Genomic DNA, 19,114 nt, shown 5'->3' on the forward strand with positions numbered 1-19,114 from the left:
GTCTCCAACATGTGTTTTGGCGAACACAAAACATGTTTGCTTATTTTTTTCTTGAAGCAATGGCTTTTTTCTGGCCACTCTTCCATAAAGCCCAACAGTGTGGAGTGTATGGCTTAAAGTGGTCCTATGGACAGATACTCCAATCTCCGCTGTGGAGCTTTGTAGCTCCAGGGTTATCTTTGCTCTTAATGTTGCCTCTCGGATTAATGCCCTCCTTGCCTGGTCCATGAGTTTTGTTGGGCGGCCCTCTCTTGGCAGGTTTGTTGTGGTGCCATATTCTTTCAATTTTTGAATAATGTATTTAATGGCGCTCCGTGGAATGTTCAAAATGTCTGATATTTTTTGTTATAACCCAACCCTGATCTGTACTTCTCCACAACTTTGTCCCTGACCTGTTTGGAGAGCTCCTTGGTCTTCATGGTGCCGCTTGCTTGGTGGTGCCCCTTGCTTAGTGGTGTTGCAGACTCTGGGGCCTTTCAGAACAGGTGTATATATACTGAGATCATATGACACTTAGATTGCACACAGTGGACTTTATTTAACTAATTATGTGACTTCTGAATGTAATTGTTTGCACCAGATCTTATTTAGGGGCTTCATAGCAAAAGGGTGAATACATATGCACGCACCACTTTTCCGTTATTTATTTTTTTGAATGTTTTGAAACAAGTTATTTTTTTTCATTTCACTTCACTAATTTGGACTATTTTGTGTATGTCCATTACATGAAATCCAAATAAAAATAAATTTTAATTACAGGTTGTAATGCAACAAAATAGGAAAAACACCAAGGGGGTTGAATACTTTTGCAAGGCGCTGTATAACCTTTTTCAGCAAGACAGATCTTCCAAAGTTAATGGAGTGGCAATCTTTACCAAGGAACACCTTCAGTGCTCGGTTGTCTCCACCAAGTCTGTCCCCAAACAATGTGATTTGCTGGTTTTAAGCATTAAACTTTCAAATAGCTCTTTGTTGACTATTGCTGGGTGTTATCGTTCACCATCAGCACCGGCCTGTACCATAAATGCCCTAAGCTCTCTCCTGGCCCCTTACACTAAGTCTGAATTTGACCTGCGAGGTGGCCTAAACTGGGACATGCTTAACCCTCCCGTTGTCCTAGGGTCAAAATGACCCGCCACTGTGTTGAACCAACTTTATTTAATTTTTATATTTTTTGGATCATTTGTGAGAAGGAGGCAGTGATACTTTTTTTAAAGTCTCACTGCAGCGGAATCAACTTTAGGAGATGGTCCTGGCGCTTGCTGGACTTTCTTGGGTGCCCTGACGCCTTCTTCATAACAATTGAACCTCTCTCCTTGAAGTTCTTGATGATCCGATAAATGGTTGATTTAGGTGCAATCTTACTAGCAGCAATATCCTGGCCTGTGAAGCCCTTTTTGTGCAAAGCAGTGATCACGGCACGTGTTTCCTTGCAGGTAACCATGGTTGACAGAGGAAGAACAATGATTTCAAGCACTTTTAAAGCTTCCAGTCTGTTATTCTGACTCAAACAGCATGACAGAGTGATCTCCAGCCTTGTCCTCGTCAACACTTTCCCCTGTGTTAACGAGACAATCACTGACATGATGGCAGCTGGTCCTTTTGTGGCAGGGCTGAAATGCATTGGAAATGTTTTTTGGGGATTAAGTTCATTTTCATGGCAAAGAGGGACTTTGCAGTTAATTGCAATTCATCTGACCACTCTTCATGATATTCTGGAGTATATGCAAATTGCCATCATCAACACAGAGGCAGCAAACTTTGTGGAGACCAATACTTGTGTCATTCTCAAAACCTTTGACCACGACTGTATGACTCCAAACACCCAGAAAAGGCTACTCTCCTTGATGTTATCCTCACAAATATTCCTGATAGGTATCAGTCTGGTGTTTTGTGTAATGACCTTAGTGATCACTGTTTTACAGCCTGTGTTCGTAATGGCTGCTCAGTGAAACGACCTGTACTGATTTGTCATAGACGCTTGCTACAAAACTTGAATGAGCAATCCTTCCTTCATGACCTGGCCTCTGTAAATTGGTATAGAATCAGCTTGATCCCCTCTGTCGAAGACTCTTGGACATTCTTTTTTCATATTTTCAGTGGTATTGTTAACAAACATGCCCCCATAAAGAAAATGATAATTAAAAACAGGTTCAGCCCCTGGTTCGACCGTGATCTGCACGAGTTACTCCACCTCAAGAATTTCATTTGGGGAAGGCTCGGCACATGCATACTCAGGCTGACTGAGTCTCATTCAGAAAAATGAGAAATAAGTGCACTCAGGCTATCCGGAAGGTCAAATTTAGTTACTTTAAGGAGCAGTTCTCTCTCTGTGGGTCCAACTCCAAGAAGTTCTGGAAAACGGTTAAAGACCGGGAGAATAAACCCTCCTCCTCACAGCTGCCCATGTCCCTTAATGTTGATGATCTGGTTGTTACTGACAAGGAGCACATGGCTGAGCTCTTTAATCACCACTTCATTAAGTCAGGATTGCTATTTGACTCAGTCATGCCTCCTTGCCCGTCCAACATTTCCTCATCTCCCACCCTTTCTAATGAAACTAGTCCCGATGCTCCTCCCTCTTTTTCCCCTGCATAGTTTCTCCCTGCAGGCGGTGACTGAGTCCGAGGTGCTGAAGGAGCTCCTTAAACTAGACCCCCAAGAAACATCTGGGTCAGATGGTTTGGACCCACAGAACTCTCAAGACTCGTCTGAAGGTCCCCCGGTACCAGTTTAAATTATTAATTTTTACTATTTTCTATGCAGTAACCAAAAAAGTGTTAAAGAAATCCAAATAGATGTTAGATTTTAGATTATTTAAAGTAGCCACCCTTTTCCTTGGTGACAAGCAACTATCCTGCACTAATTATCTCCCCGCCCCGTATATAAATGTGACAACATACGCTGTCTCCATCTCTTTCTCCCAATATTTTTGTAATTGGCTTCTTCGTGTGTTCCCGTCAGCCTTTGAGATTTTAGTGTGCTGCTTGTGCTTCTCATTGAGCTGCCTCCTCCAAGGTGGCTCTGATTTAAGAAACACGCTTAACTCGTTATCGATAATCAGGGCGCCTCACATTTTCCGTCAACTTTTGGTTGAAGCACAGATGGAGGCCAGGGCTCATTGGATGTGGGGAAACACAATAGATCTCTCTGTTAACCCTTCAGGGCTCTTTAACCTCTACGGGATCGGTGTCCCGTATATGGGATGGTTGAGCTAGCGTGCGCTAATGTGATTAGCATGACTATTGTAAGTAACTGCAAACTTTCCAGGACGTAGACATGTCTTATATGGGCAGAAAGCTTAAAGTCTTGTTAATCCAACTGCACTGTCCAATTTACAGTAGCTATTACAGTGAAAAAATACCATGCTATTGTTTGAGGAGAGTGCACAACAACAAAATACTTATCAAGGCAACTGGTTTGATACATTCACCTCTGAAAGTAAATAATGTACTTACATTCAGTAATCTTGCTCTGATTTGTCATCCTAAGGGTCCCAGAGATAAAATGTAGCATAGTTTTGTTTGATAAAATCAATTTTTATATTCAAATGTAGGAACTGGGTTCTAAAGTTTGAACCCCTGCTGTCTAACTTTCACACATCTAGATGGCCGGGCTCCACACCCACCCCGCCCGGCCATCTAGATGTGTGAAAGTTAGTGCATAAGCTAATGATCCATCATGTATAACATTCCTGGGAAGGTGTAAACTTACGTTTTGTATTACCATATAATTTTTGTATGTTCTCTATAGTTATGTACTTGAAAATGTATTAATTGACCAATTCGGCACATTTGGGCAGACTTGATACAAAATAGTCCAGTATTGCACTGGATCAATCTGAAACTTTCCACACACTGCTTCCATCTAATGGCCAAACTCTAAATTGTGCTTAAACTGCAATATTATATTGTGGCCTTTCTCTTGCGTTTCAAAGATCATGGAACAAAAATGATAATAGAAAAAGCATGTTTTTTTGTTTGTATTATCTTTTACCATTTCTAATGTGTTATATTCTCCTACATTACTTTCACATTTCCACAAACTTCAAAGTGTTTCCTTTCAAATGGTATCAAGAATATATATATCTCTGCTTCAGGTCCTGAGCTACAGGCAGTTAGATTTGGGTATGTCATTTTAGGCGAAAATTGAAAAAAAGGATCCAATCCTTAAGAGGTTAACAGTCATATAAAATGTATTTTGAGCACTTCTATTATAGCCCATAGGAACGGTGCTCGCGGTGAGATTTACTCACACTATTAGGGACTCCGTCTGGGTTCATTTGGCAGGACATAAACCACGGAGCAAGAGGGACCCACCCCTCTTCCATCATGTTGGACTTAATGGAAACCAGTCCAATTGGTCAGTCTTTGAGGAAGGATATTACCTCAGCCAAGTTTCAGCAAAAGCTTACAAATTGCCCATGGATGTTTTCGAAGCATGTGACGAATACAATTTGATTTGATACACACACACAAGCAAAAACAGAAGACATTGGAGAGTAAAATAGACTAGGTGAGAGGGGAAGAGAGCAGGAGAGGGGAGAGAGAGAGGATAAGCGGCTGAGTGTCTTACTTTGAGCTGAGGCAGCGTCGAAGTGAGTACGAGGCCCCTCCTCCACAGGTGCGAGAACATTCACTCCAGGAGCCCCAGGGGTCCCAAAGGGTGTCCCTGTCCTCTTCTGAACGTGCCGTCTGCAAGCTCTACACAGAGTAAAAACAAGACACACCCCTTTTAACAACCCGCCATTAACATGCATGTCACATGCTCCATACACAAAACTTAACACCGTCTGTTCTCAAAAAGCGAACAATTCAAATCATTCTCGAATGTGTCGTTGTATTCCAATGTAATACCAATGTCAAACCACTGACTGGTAGGCCACTGACCAATGCCAGCCATGGCACACACCCTAGCACCTACACATTGTGATGTGGACACAGTACCATGCACAAAGAAAAAAATAGAAGATTCAACATGCATTTGTAAGGCAACCAGCTGCAATAAGATTGTGAGTTTGCTCAACATTTGGGCATATAGCTGAACCAACATACTTTGTCAAGTTGAATTGTATGTTCACTCAACTTAGAATTTTAGGTTGAGAGATCATACAATTCAACTTGACAATGTATTTAACCTTATTTGCACATTTCCCAGTGAAAAGTTATTGCAACACATTACATAGTATATATCATAAGGCCTTTCTTTGAGGGCCTAGTTACACCCTAACGTGGTCTGAAACTCCTGGTTTACAGGCTACATCAAGCCTGCAAGTCACATCATGCTTGCTTGCAAAGTGATGTGTAATTCCTATTGGAATCCAGCCAGAGTGAAAATATCCATCCCATGCCCTCCACAATCCCCTGACCTCAACCAAATTGAGATGGTTTGGGATGAGTCGGACTGCAGAATGAAGGAAAAACAGTCAACAAGTGCTCAGCATATGTGGGAACTCCTTCAAGACTGTTGGAAAAGCATTCCAGGTGAAGCTGGTTGAGAGAATGCCAAGAGTGTGCAAAGCAGTCATCAAGGCAAAGGGTGGCTATTTGAAGAATCTTAAATATAAAATATATTTCGATTTCTTTAACACTTTTTTGGTTATCAATCAAATGTATTGGTCACATACACATGGTTAGCAGATGTTATTCCGAGCGTCGATTGCATCGTCTGTGGACCTATTGGGGCGGTAAGCAAATTGAAGTGGGTCTAGGGTGACAGGTAAGGTGGAGGTGATATGATCCTTGTCTTTCAAAGCACTTCATGATGACAGAAGTGAGTGCTACAGGGCGATAGTCATTTAGTTCAGTTACCTTTGCATTCTTGGGTACAGGAACAATGGTGGCAATCTTAAAGCATGTGGGGACAGCAGACTGGGATAGGGAGACATTGAATATGTCCGTAACACACCAGCCAGGTGGTCTGCGCATGCTCTGAGGACGCGGCTAGGAATGCTGTCTGGGCCGGCAGCCTTGCGAGGGTTAACACATTTAAATGTCTTACTCACGTCGGCCACGGAGAAGGAGAGCCCACAGTTCTTGGTAGCTGGCCGCGTCGGTGGCACTGTATTATCCTCAAAGCGGGCAAAGAACTTGTTTAGCTTGTCTGGCATCAAGACGTCGGTGTCCGGGACGTGGCTGGTTTTCCTATTGGAGTCCGTGATTGTCTGTAAACCCTGCCACATACATCACGTGTCTGAGCCGTTGAATTGCGGCTTCACTTTGTCTCGATATTGAAGTTTTGCCTGTTTGATTTCCTTGCGGAGGGAACGACCACTCTGTTTGTATTCTGCCATATTCCCCGTCACCTTACCATGGTTAAATGCGGTGGTTCGTGCTTTCAGTTTATCGCGAATGCTACGTGGATTCCGATTGGTCAGACCAGCATTGAATAGTCCTTAGCATGGTGCTTCCCGTTTGAGTTTCTGCCTATAGAAAGAGAGGAGCAAAATGGAGTCGTGGTCAGACTTGCCGAAAGGAGGTCAGGGGAGGGCCTTGTATGCAGAGCGGAAATTAGTGTAGCAGTGATCCAGTGTTTTTCCAGTGCGAGTGCTACAGTCAATATGCTGATAGAATTTAGGTAGCCTTTTTCTCAAATTTGCTTTGTTAAAATCCCCAGCTACAATAAATGCAGCCTCAGGATATATGGTTTCCTGTTTGCATAAAGTCCAGTGAAGTTCCTTGAGGGCCGTCGTGGTATCGGCTCGAGGGGGGATATACACGGCTGTAACAATATCCAAAGAGAATTCTCTTCGGAGATAATACGGTCGGCATTTGATTCTGAGGAATTCTAGGTCAGGTGAACAAACTGACTTGAGTTCCTGTATGTTGTTACAATTACACCATGAGTTGTTAATCATGAAACAAACCACCCCACCCGTCTTCTTCCCGGAGAGATGTTTATTCCAGTCAGCGTGATGTACTGAGAACCCAGATGGCTGTATGGATGGGGACAGTATATCCCGAGAGAGCCATGTTTCCGTAAAACAGAGTATGTTACAATCCCTGATGTCTCTCTGGAAAGCAACCATTGCACTTATCTCATCCACTTTGTTATCTAGGGACTGAACATTAGCGAGTAATACACTTGGAAGCGATGGGCGGTGTGCGCGCCTCCTAAGTCTGACTAGAAGAGCGTTCTGGCTGCCTCTCCTCCGGCGGCTTGATTTGGGTCGGCCTTTGGAATCAGTTCCAATGCCCTGGGTGGTACGGACAAAGGATCCACTTCGTGAAAGTCGTATTCCTGGTCGTAGTGTTGGTAAGTTGACGCCGCTCTGATATCCAATAGTTCTTCCCGGCTGTATGTAATAACACTTAAGATTTTCTGAGCTAACAATGTAAGAAATAATACAGAAAAAACTATATACTGCAACGTTTCCTAAGGACTAGAAGCGAGGCAGCCTTCTCTGTAAGCGCCATTTTCATATGTGTTATTTCATAGTTTTTATTATTCTACAATGTAGAAAATAGCGGGAAGGTTGCTGTCTTTTTCTGTGGCTAAACCAACTAGGCTCGTAATTTAACAATTTTATTCGTATTTACAGATGGCATACACGTTTGTTATTAAGGCACATGAAAGTTCACATGTTCCAGAAGGCATTCCTGCCAAATAACGCATTGATAAAAATAAAAAAAAGTTTACGTTCAAATGGCTCTCCTATGAAGTAGTGACGCGTGACATACGCCTAGTTTCCTGAAACAAATCACATTTAGTAAATATTTTCTTAAATCTATTTTCTTAATAGTTGGTTAAGGGCTTGTAAGTAAGACCTGTTGTATTCGGCGCATGTCACAAATACATTTTGATTTGATTTGATTTCACACATATTATCCAGATACTGACTGTTAGCACTTGGTGGTCTATAGCAGCTTCGCAGAAGAATGGGCTTTAGGTGAGGCAGATTAACCTGTAGCCCTATTACTTAAACAGTATTTAACATGAGATCCTCTCTAATCTTTACATGAATGTGGTTCCAAATATAAACAGCAACACCTCCACCACTGACATTTCTGTATTTTCTGTAGATGTTATATCCATGTATTGCTACCACTGTATCATCAAATGTATTATCTAAGTGAGCTTCAGAGATAGTCTGAATATGAATGTCATCTGTTACTAGCAAGTTATTGATTTCAAGAACCTTGTTTTTTAGGCTACATATGTTCATGTGGGCTGTTTTTAGCACTTTTCTGGGATGCTTGATTGTTTTCATTGCTTTACTGGGAAGCTTAGCAGAAGTAGACATGCTCATGATATTGATGTTTAAGCTGATAGTGCAGGGTGAGCTGCACACAGTGGACTTCCTACTAGGGCACACTGCCTAAGTGCTAACAGTATAACTCTGGTTCATAGGCACATGACTGCTGTACACAATAGCTGTAGGATCAACATAGGCATTCAGGGCAATTAGAAGGACATGAATTAGGTTATGTACATTGTGTCTGCCAACACCCCTGCGATAATGTACATTTGCTGCAGCATTATGACAACTCAGCTACACAATTGTAGGGATTAACTCAGCTCGACTTTGGTCATACATAACTAATTGTCTCAACGCAGCCTTGAAATGCTTGGACAGAGTCCAGGAGCCAAGATGATTAGGATAGACTCCATCATTCCTGTAGGGCATCTTCTGTTTCCAGAAGGTTTCAAAGTTATTTCTAAAAGTGATTCCAACAGAGCTACAGTAATATTTTAGCCAGGTGTGTAATGCCAGTAGCCTGCTGAATCTTTCACACCCGCGGCCCAACGATGGTACCGGACCTGAAATAATTTGGCCGCTTTTTGGAATCTTTCAGAAGTTCCGAGCTAGCCCTCCTAATGTCGTTTGACTCCACATGGACTCCGACAGCGTCAGTTCCCGGCAGCTGTTGTAGAACGGTCGGAAGCAGCCTTGATATGTCCTGGACTCGTGCTTCAAGATAGCACAGGGTTTTTGCCCCGGGAACCGTGATGTTCCTTACCATAGAACTGCTGATGACGACAGCTGATGCAATGGTTGAGGAAGTCAGGCCGTTCTTTCGCCTCGAGTGGTTTCACAAACCTGGGGTCTGATGCACCCGAGCCAGCTGTGGTATCCATCATGGATGATGAATGGGCCGGAGTTTCAGACAGCCTCACGGTCTGTTGAGGGTGTGCGCTCTGAGGATCTGAACCTGAGGTAGAAGCCATCGGAGAGGGAGACAGAACAGAGGACTAAGGTGCAGGTACAGTACCTTCGGATCCGATCTGTAATCGGAAGCCCTCAGGGAAGGCGCCGGAGCCTCTGGTTCCAGGGTGGCGAAGCTTTATCTAGTCTGTGTCATGTCTGGGCTTAACATCTCCAAGGAGGCCCCCATTGCCAGAGGACGCCATTTGCTCCATGGCTGGTTGGTAGGATCGAGAACAGGAACATCCACCAAGTCATCCAGGAGCATCCCACCAACTCCATTCTCCAGGGAAGTGGGAGACCCCTTCTGGGAGGGATCCCTGAAGAGTACCGGCCAGTCGGCTGTGGAGAGCTGACACGGCTGCAACACTTCCACCAGGCCAGAGTGGCATCCAGCTACTGGGGTGGAAGATAAAGGAAAAAATAGGCGGGCGTGGATTCCCCAGGAGCTTGTGTAGGTTCGCTACCTGTTTGCTAAGAGTAGCCACTTCGTCACTGTAGTCCTCTGCAAGCAAACAGTTGCTACATTGAACGTCTGGGCAGTCCACATTGTCCCGGAATAAAGTAAAATAAACACTGCTCCTGCAGTGTTGAAAACGTTTGTTAGCGTCCTCCATTTGAGGCTCCAGGCTAGCTAAGCCGTGTCTCTCCTCTTGACAGGGAACTCCCAACTTGTCCGAGAGAGAACCACACGGTTATCACAAACGTCAGGCCTAGGTAAGCCAACACCAAACACACAATTAATTTGAATTTTTGTACAATTCACGATGTGAAAAATGAATGGCAGTGAAGAGTATTATAACTCAGGCTAGTAAAACAAGTATCGTCAACAACACAATCAGTGGTGAACTGGGCGAACTGGGCGTTATTGATGGAGGTTAGTCAGATAAGGAGGACAGGAGGGCTCTTTTAAAAGATGTAAACATAATGTGTACTTTATTATACACACAAAATCAAAAGTGTGACTTGCCAGGAATGTTACTAAAATCTAAGATTAACACACTGTATCCTCAATGGTTCCACATCATCATTATAGATTAAATGGAGCAAGGAGCGGTTCCTTGTGCAGTTCACCTAATTTCAGAAAACAGATGAGAACAATATATATACTGTATATATTTGTGAATTTACTGCCAGAACATGCTATATCCTCAACAGTTAAACATAAATGTGTGCAAAATCACATTTATAGGGAATATGGAGCAGTTCCTTGCCATCTCAGAAAAGAGACCAACATATTATTTTTTTGCGGGAACACACTGTATCTTACTCTTACTTCTCTTAAATTATCTATACCCAGTGTGTGTGTGTCTGTACATGTGTATGTGTGTGTGTGTGTGAATGAGTGTGCATAATCAATCAATGTTTATTTGAACTTATAAGTGATAGGGAGCAGTGATTTACACCTTTTGTTCTCCTGAGTGGCGCAGTGGTCTAAGGCACTGCATCGCAGTGCTAACTGTGCCACTAGAGATCCTGGTTCGAATCCAGGCTCTGTCGCAGCCGGCCGCGACCGGGAGACTCATGGGCGGCGCACAATTGGGCCAGCGTCGTCCAGGGTAGGGGAGGGAATGGCCGGCAGGGATGTAGCTCAGTTGATAGAGCATGGCGTTTGCAACGCCAGGGTTGTGGGTTTGATTCCCATGGGGGGCCAGTATAAAAAATAATAATATATGTATTCACTAACTGTAAGTCGCTCTGGATAAGAGCGTCTGCTAAATGACTAAAATGTAAATGTAAAATGTTCTCTAAATTGTAACTACATTAATATCTTACTATTTATTTACCTTGGTTCTCCTTGGTCACCGTTGACTATCACTGCGCTTTTGTCCTTGAGTCGCTCAACAACATGTGAACCAGTGAACGTTACTACAATTTCCTGCACGTTGTCACGCCCTGACTTATGGGACTCTGGTATGTTGAGTCAGGGTGTGGTGTTCTGTTGTGTTTTCTATGTTTATATTCTAGGTGTTGTATGTCTATGTTTGGCCGGGTGTGATTCCCAATCAGAGACAGCTGTCGCTCGTTGTCTCTGATTGGGGATCATACTTAGGCAGCCTATTGGTATCATTAGTTGTGGGATCTTGTATTGTGTGTAGCCTTAGGACTTCACGTTTCGTTTGGGTTGTTGTTTTGTTCGGTGAAATAAACATGTATGCCTTTCACGCTGCGCCTTGGTCTGACCCGTCCTTAAACGAACGTGACACATGTGGGTATTTCATGACAATTTCCAGCTGGATACAAATTTAAACTCTTAAAGTGCGCGCCCAAATCCAATACTGTTTTTACCTGACCCAAGGATTTTGAAATGAACATGTGTATTTCCACATGAGACAGGAGCATTGTCAGCTCAATATGATTTGGGACCCTAGGTGAGATTTGATTTCAGTGCCCCTCCTATAGTTGTGGGTCATGCTTCCATGGGACACTCAAGTCTTCTCATATCACTAACATTTGTCTTCCCTGTCATTATTGAAGATCTGCAACAAAGCCCTGAGGAGGTTCAAGAGGAGGAAGGGTTTTCAAATTGGGTCATGTTCTCTATGGAGATTGGTGGTGATAGATGAATCCAAGTTCTCGCACAAGAGAAAGATAAAGCATTATCCTTTTTGATGTAGTAACATTCATTATCTGGACTTGGGAACTAAGAGATATTTTGTTGCTATATTTCACTTATGGTAATCAGTGGCCTTTTTAAAGTACTCCTCGGTAGATATACAGTGGTATGAAAAAGTATTTGCCCCATTTCTAATTTTCTCTACTTTTGCATATTTGTGATACTGAATGTTATCAGATCTTCAACCAAAACCTAATATTAGATAAAGGGAACATAAGTGAACAAATAACACAACAATTACATATTTATTTCATTTATTTCATAAACAAAGTTATGCAACACCCAATTCCCCTGTGTGAAAAAGTAATTGCCCCCTTACACTCAATAACTGGTTGTGCCACCTTTATCTGCAATGACTCCAACCAAATGCTTCCTGTAGTTGTTGATCAGTCTCTCACATCGCTGTGGAGGAATTTTGGCCCACTCTTCCATGCAGAACTGCTTTAACTCACTGACGTGTGGGTTTTCAAGCATGAACTGCTCGTTTCAAGTCCTGCCAAAACATCAAAATTGGGATTAGGTCTGGACTTTGACTAGGCCATTCCAAAACGTCCAATTTGTTGCTTTTTAGCAATTTTCATGTAGACTTGATTGTGTGTTTTGGATCATTGTCTTGCTGCATGACCAAACACTGCATTCCACAGTAAGAACATCATACCAAAGGTCAAGCATGGTGGTGGTGGTGTGATGGTTTGGGGATGCTTTGCTGCCTCAGGACCTGGACGACTTGCTTTAATAGAAGGAACCATGAATTCTGCTCTGTATCAGAGAATTCTACAGGAGAATGTCAGACCATCCATCTGTGAGCTGAAGCTGAAGCGCAGCTGGGTCATGCAGCAAGACAATGATCCAAAACACACAAATCAAGTCTACATGAAAATTGCTAAAAAGCAACAAATTGGACGTTTTGGAATGGCCTAGTCAAAGTCCAGACCTAATCCCAATTGAGATGTTGTTGCAGGACTTGAAACGAGCAGTTCATGCTTAAAAACCCACACGTCACAGAGTTAAAGCAGTTCTGCAGGGAAGAGTGGGCCAAAATTCCTCCACAGCGATGTGAGAGACTGATCAACAACTACAGGAAGCATTTGGTTGGAGTCATTGCAGATAAAGGTGGCACAACCAGTTATTGAGTGTAAGGGGGCAATTACTTTTTCACACAGGGGAATTGGGTGTTGCATAACTTTGTTTATGAAATAAATATGTAATTGTTGTGTTATTTGTTCACTTATGTTCCCTTTATCTAATATTAGGATTTGGTTGAAGATCTGATAACATTCAGTATCACAAATATGCAAAAGTAGAGAAAATTAGAAAGGGGGCAAATACTTTTTCATACCACTGTATTTCATGAACATGTCTAGACAATAGTGACCTATCCACTTAGCTAGATGTAGGTTGGGGGTGGTTATAAATTTTTTTCACATGACCCATCAATTTAGACAAGTGTGTCTGGTAGGGGTGTGCCGACATGGCCATACTCGTATTCGTAATCATATCCGTAAATTGCCAGTTGATGGTAGGATCGGATAATACTCATGATCGGAAAAAACGTAAGTGTTAAATATGCCTAAATAGTTGTCTGCAAAATACCTCCCTGCACGTTCTCACTGCAAAAAAGCTGCAGATTAGGAGCAGCGCGAAGAGGGTTGGGTGTGTATGTGTGTCCTCAATTTACAGCGGGCAGGCAAGTTTGCTGTCACTCAATCAGAATGTACATTAGAGTAGCTAATGGGGATCCTAATAAAATACTAAACACTCCCACCCTCTCCAGATTCTTCCCGTACAGCTTCAGGCATATTTCCTCTCCAACCATCCTTCTAGTAAAACACACAGTCTGTTTTCTCAACTGAGAACTTGAAGCCACCTGAGGGACCACAGCTCAACTTCTCTGATCGCTTCTTCAACTCTCCCGGCTGTTTGGGGAATATTTCTTCCTCTCTTCCACAGCACCTAGTCATCTGCAAAAAATGACCTCCCAATATCTGGTCACACCTGGGAGAATACATCATCAATCATAGTGGAGAGCAACAAAGGACTATTACATTTACATTTATGTCATTTAGCAGACGCTCTTATCCAGAGCGACTTACAAATTGGTGCATTCACCTTATAGCCAGTGAGATAACCACTTTACAATATGTTTTTTGTTTTGTTTTTTGGGGGTGGGGTGGGGTAAGGGGGGTTAGAAGGTTTACTTTATCCTATCCCAGGTATTCCTTAAAGAGGTGGGGTTTCAAATGTCTCCGGAAGGTGGTGAGTGTCTCCGCTGTCCTGGCGTCGTGAGGGAGCTTGTTCCACCATTGGGGTGCCAGAGCAGCGAACAGTTTTGACTGGGCTGAGCGGGAACTGTGCTTCCGCAGAGGTAGGGGGGCCAGCAGGCCAGAGGTGGATGAACGCAATGCCCTCGTTTGGGTGTAGGGACTGATCAGAGCCTGAAGGTACGAAGGTGCCGTTCCCCTCACAGCTCCATAGGCAAGCACCATGGTCTTGTAGCAGATGCGAGCTTCAACTGGAAGCCAGTGGAGTGTACGGAGGAGTGGGGTGACGTGAGAGAACTTGGAAAGGTTGAACACCAGACGGGCTGCGGCATTCTGGATGAGTTGTAGGGGTTTAATGGCACAGGCAGGGAGCCCAGCCAACAGCGAGTTGCAGTAATCCAGACGGGAGATGGCAAGTGCCTGGATTAGGACCTGTGCCGCTTCCTGTGTAAGGCAGGGTCGTACTCTCTGAATGTTGTAGAGCATGAACCTACAGGATCGGGTCACCACCTTGATGTTAGCGGAGAACGACAGGGTGTTGTCCAGGGTCACGCCAAGGCTCTTTGCACTCTGGGAGGAGGACACAACGGAGTTGTCAACCGTGATGGCGAGATCATGGAATGGGCAGTCCTTCCCCGGGAGGAAAAGCAGCTCCGATTTGCCACCTGGTTATAAGAAGGGGGAAAGGAGAAGATTAGTTGTGTATCGTCTGCGTAGCAATGATAGGAGAGGCCATGTGAGGATATGACAGAGCCAAGTGACTTGGTGTATAGCGAGAATAAGAGAGGGCCTAGAACCTAGCCCTGGGGGACACCAGTGGTGAGAGCACGTGGTGCAGAGACAGATTCTCGCCACGCCACTTGGTAGGAGCGACCAGTCAGGTAGGACGCAATCCAAGAGTGAGCCGCGCCGGAGATGCCCAGCTCGGAGAGGGTGGAGAGGAGGATCTGATGGTTCACAGTATCAAAGGCAGCAGACAGGTCTAGAAGGACAAGAGCAGAGGAGAGAGAGTTAGCTTTAGCAGTGCGGAGAGCCTCCGTGACACAGAGAAGAGCAGTCTCAGTTGAATGACCAGTCTTGAAACCTGACTGGTTTGGATCAAGAAGGTAATTCTGAGAGAGATAGCAAGAGAGTTGGCTAAAGACGGCACGCTCAAGAGTTGGAGAGAAAAGAAAGAAGGGATACTGGTCTGTAGTTGTTGACATCAGAGGGATCGAGTGTTGGTTTTTTGAGAAGGGGTGCAACTCTCGCTCTCTTGAAGACGGAAGGGACATAGCCAGCGGTCAAGGATGAGTTGATGAGCGAGGTGAGGTAAGGGAGAAGGTCACCGGAGATGGTCTGGAGAAGAGAGAAGGGGATAGGGTCAAGCGGGCAGGTTGTTGGGCGGCCGGCCGTCACAAGTCGCAAGATTTTATGTGGAGAGAGAGGGGAGAAAGAAGTCAAAGCATAGGGTAGGGCAGTGTGAGCAGGACCAGCAGTGTCATTTGACTTAACAAACGAGGATCGGATGTCGTCAACCTTCTTTTCAAAATGGTTGACGAAGTCATCCACAGAGAGGGAGGAGGGGGGGAGGATTCAGCAGGGAGGAGAAGGTGGCAAAGAGCTTCCTAGGGTTAGAGGCAGATGCTTGGAATTTAGAGTGGTAGAAAGTGGCCTTAGCAGCAGAAACAGATGAAGAAAATGTAGAGAGGAGGGAGTGAAAAGATGCCAGGTCCGCAGGGAGTCTAGTTTTCCTCCATTTCCGCTCGGCTGCCCGGAGCCCTGTTCTGTGAGCTCGCAATGAGTCATCAAGCCACAGAGCAGGAGGGGAGGACCGAGCCGGCCTGGAGGATAGGGGACAGAGAGTCAAAGGATGCAGAAAGGGAGGAGAGGAGAATTGAGGAGGCAGAATCAGGAGATTGGAGGGAGAAGGATTGAGCAGAGGGAAGAGATGATAGGATGGAAGAGGAGAGAGTAGCGGGAGAGAGAGCGAAGGTTGCGACGGCGCATTACCATCTGAGTAGGGGCAGAGTGAGTAGTGTTGGAGGAGAGCAAGCGAGAAAAGGATACAAAGTAGTGGTCGGAGACATGGAGGGGAGTTGCAGTGAGATTAGTAGAAGAACAGCATCTAGTAAAGATGAGGTCAAGCGTATTGCTTGCCTTGTGAGTGGGGGGGGATGGTGAGAGGGTGAGGTCAAAAGAGGAGAGGAGTGGAAAGAAGGAGGCAGAGAGAAATGAGTCAAAGGTAGACGTAGGGAGGTTGAAGTCACCCAGAACTGTGAGGGGTGAGCCATCCTCAGGAAAGGAACTTATCAAGGCGTCAAGCTCATTGATGAACTCTCCAAGGGAACCTGGAGGGCGATAAATGACAAGGATGTTAAGCTTGAATGGGCTAGTGACTGTGACAGCATGGAATTCAAATGAGGAGATAGACAGATTGGTCAGGGGAAAAAGAGAGAATGTCCACTTGGGAGAGATGAGGATTCCTGTGCCACCACCCCGCTGACCAGATGCTCTCGGGGTATGCGAGAACACATGGTCAGACGAGGAGAGAGCAGTAGGAGTAGCAGTGTTTTCAGTTGTAATCCATGTTTCCGTCAGCGCCAAGAAGTCGAGGGACTGGAGGGTAGCATAGGCTGAGATGAACTCTGCCTTGTTGGCAGCAGAACGGCAGTTCCAGAGGCTGCCTGAGACCTGGAACTCCACGTGGGTGGTGCGTGCAGGGACCACCAGGTTAGAGAGGCAGCAGCCACACGGTGTGAGGCGTTTATATAGCCTGTGCAGAGAGGAGAGAACAGGGATAGACAGAGGCATAGTTGACAGGCTACAGAAAATGGCTACAATAATGCAAAGGAGATCGGAATGAAATGAACTAAACATCTGGGAAAGGAGAGAGCGGGGCCTCCCTCACTTACGTTTCACTGAAACACCCAAATATAACTCTCCCAACTTTTGTTGTAAACTACAGCGGTTCAATGTTTTCTAGGAATAGACTAACTTAGTTTATTTAGCTAGCTAACTTGGTACAGTACTATTGACACTTCCTTGTTGGGTACCATTATCCACCTCATACCTTTCTGACATAGAACTCACCACCCTCACTTGTATTGATTGTCCTTTATCCAGTTAAAACCCCTTTCTCCAACCCCCATGCTATCCAGTTTGATAAGCATATCTTCCTTCCACATCATAGGCCTTCCATTCATCGAAGAAAACTGCTCCCACCACCACCTTATTTGCCTGTGCCTTCCATTTGACTGACTCTAGGCACAGTACAGGATCTATCGTTCCCCTGCCTTTCCTGAACCCACTTTGGTCTGGTGACATTAGAACTCTGCTCTCCAGGAAGTAAGTCAGCCTTTCTGTTATCATCCTTTCCATAAGTTTGCATACAGCAGATGTCAACGCTATGGGCCTTAAGCTTGATGGATTAGTAGGGTATTTTCCTGGTTTCCGTATCGGCACTACTACAGCCTGCTTCCAACAGTCAGGCAGTTTCCCTTCCTGAGGGAAAGGCCCAATACTTTTCCCATTGTGGTGTCACTGAGATCAGCCATCATGATGTAACTATTCAATTTTAAATGTTGTTCATTTGGATCCCCATTAGCTTGTGCAGAAGCAGCATCTACTCTTCCTGGGGTCCACAAAAAAACACTGATAGACAAGGAAAGTCACATACATTTAATATACAGCAATATACAAACAATGCAACTAAAAAATAATACAAACAATACATCTACAAAATAATGTGTGTGTCTGTGTGTGCGTGTGTGTGTCCCCGTTTCGTGAGTTGTTTTTTATCAGTTTTTAAAAAGTAATTTTGCTGTTTGCTTGAGTAATTGGAGATGGAAGGGAGTTCCATGTGATCATGACTCTGTATAAAACTGTGCATTGTCGTGAATTCATTTTGGACTTCGGGACTGTGAAGAGACCCCTGGCGGCATGCCTTGTGATGTATGTATGGGTGTCTGAGCTGAATATTATTTGATTATGCAGACAATCTGACATTTTCATCACAGTAATACAGTGCCCTCTATAATTATTGGGACAGTAAAGCATATTTTCTTATTTTGGCTCTATACTCCAACAGTTTGGATAATGACTATGGGGTTAAAGGGCAGACTGTCAGCTTTAATTTGAGGGTATTTTCATCCTTATTGGATGAACTGTTTAGAAATTACAGCACTTCTGTACATAGTCCCCCCATTTTAGGGGAGCAAAAGTATTGGGACAAATTCACTCATGGCTATTAAAGTATTTGTTCCCATAGTCATGGCGCAATGACTACATCAAGCTTGTGACTCTACAAATTTGCTGGATGCATTTGCACTTTGTTTTGGTCATGTTTCAGATTATTTTGTGTCCAATAGAAATGAATGGTAAATCATGTTGTGTCATTTGAGTCACTTTTTAATTGTAAATAAGAATAGAATATGTTTCTAAACACTTCTACATTAATGTGTTATGCTACCATGAATACGGATAATCCTGAATGAATCGTGAATAATGATGAGTGAGAAAGTTACAGACACACAAATATCATACTCCCAAGACATGCTAACCTTTCACCATTACAAAAACAGGAGAGGTAAAACATTTTTGGGGGGCATGATTTTTGTGCATCTGTAACTTTCTCACTCATCATTATTCGCGATTTGAAACACAAACAAAACAAACAGCAAATGCTTCATTTTTCACAATCTGTAACACAATCAAAAACAAACAATGTGTAGTCATTGTGTGCTATGAATATGGGACCAAATATTTATTTAATACACATAAGTGTTTAATACCTTACTCCCCTAAAAAGGGGGAACTATGCACAAGAAGTGCTGTAATTTCTAAACGGTTCACCCTATATGGATGAAAATCCCTTCAAATTAAACCTGACAGTCTGCAATTTAACCTCATAGTCATTGTTCAATCCAAACTTTTGACGAATACAGCCAAAATAAGAAAAAATGCTTCACTGTCCCAATAATAATGGAGGGCAATGTATTTCTCATAAAAACTAGAAAAGAAGCAGTTAATCTCTCGACAACCTTCAACCAGGAAAGACTGGCATGCATGTTGATGATGTTAGTTCTGTATGTGCAGTTAAGGGCAAGGCAT

At 43.8% G+C, this 19,114-nt stretch overlaps 1 protein-coding gene across 1 annotated transcript in view; it reads right to left on the minus strand.

Annotated features, from left to right (window-relative positions):
* Positions 1 to 19,114, minus strand: part of LOC311132520 (ADAMTS-like protein 1) — a gene marked incomplete at both ends in the record, with an annotated part of 305,351 nt that overhangs the window by 229,482 nt on the left and 56,755 nt on the right. The window contains one exon of the mRNA XM_084165793.1: positions 4,576 to 4,703. Coding sequence (XP_084021919.1) covers positions 4,576 to 4,703 — 128 coding nt within the window. The remainder of the gene's footprint in view (positions 1 to 4,575; positions 4,704 to 19,114) is intronic.

This window comes from Coregonus lavaretus (assembly GCF_964263955.1).
Source record: "Coregonus lavaretus genome assembly, chromosome: 7".
In the NCBI taxonomy this organism is placed as follows: domain Eukaryota; kingdom Metazoa; phylum Chordata; class Actinopteri; order Salmoniformes; family Salmonidae; genus Coregonus; species Coregonus lavaretus.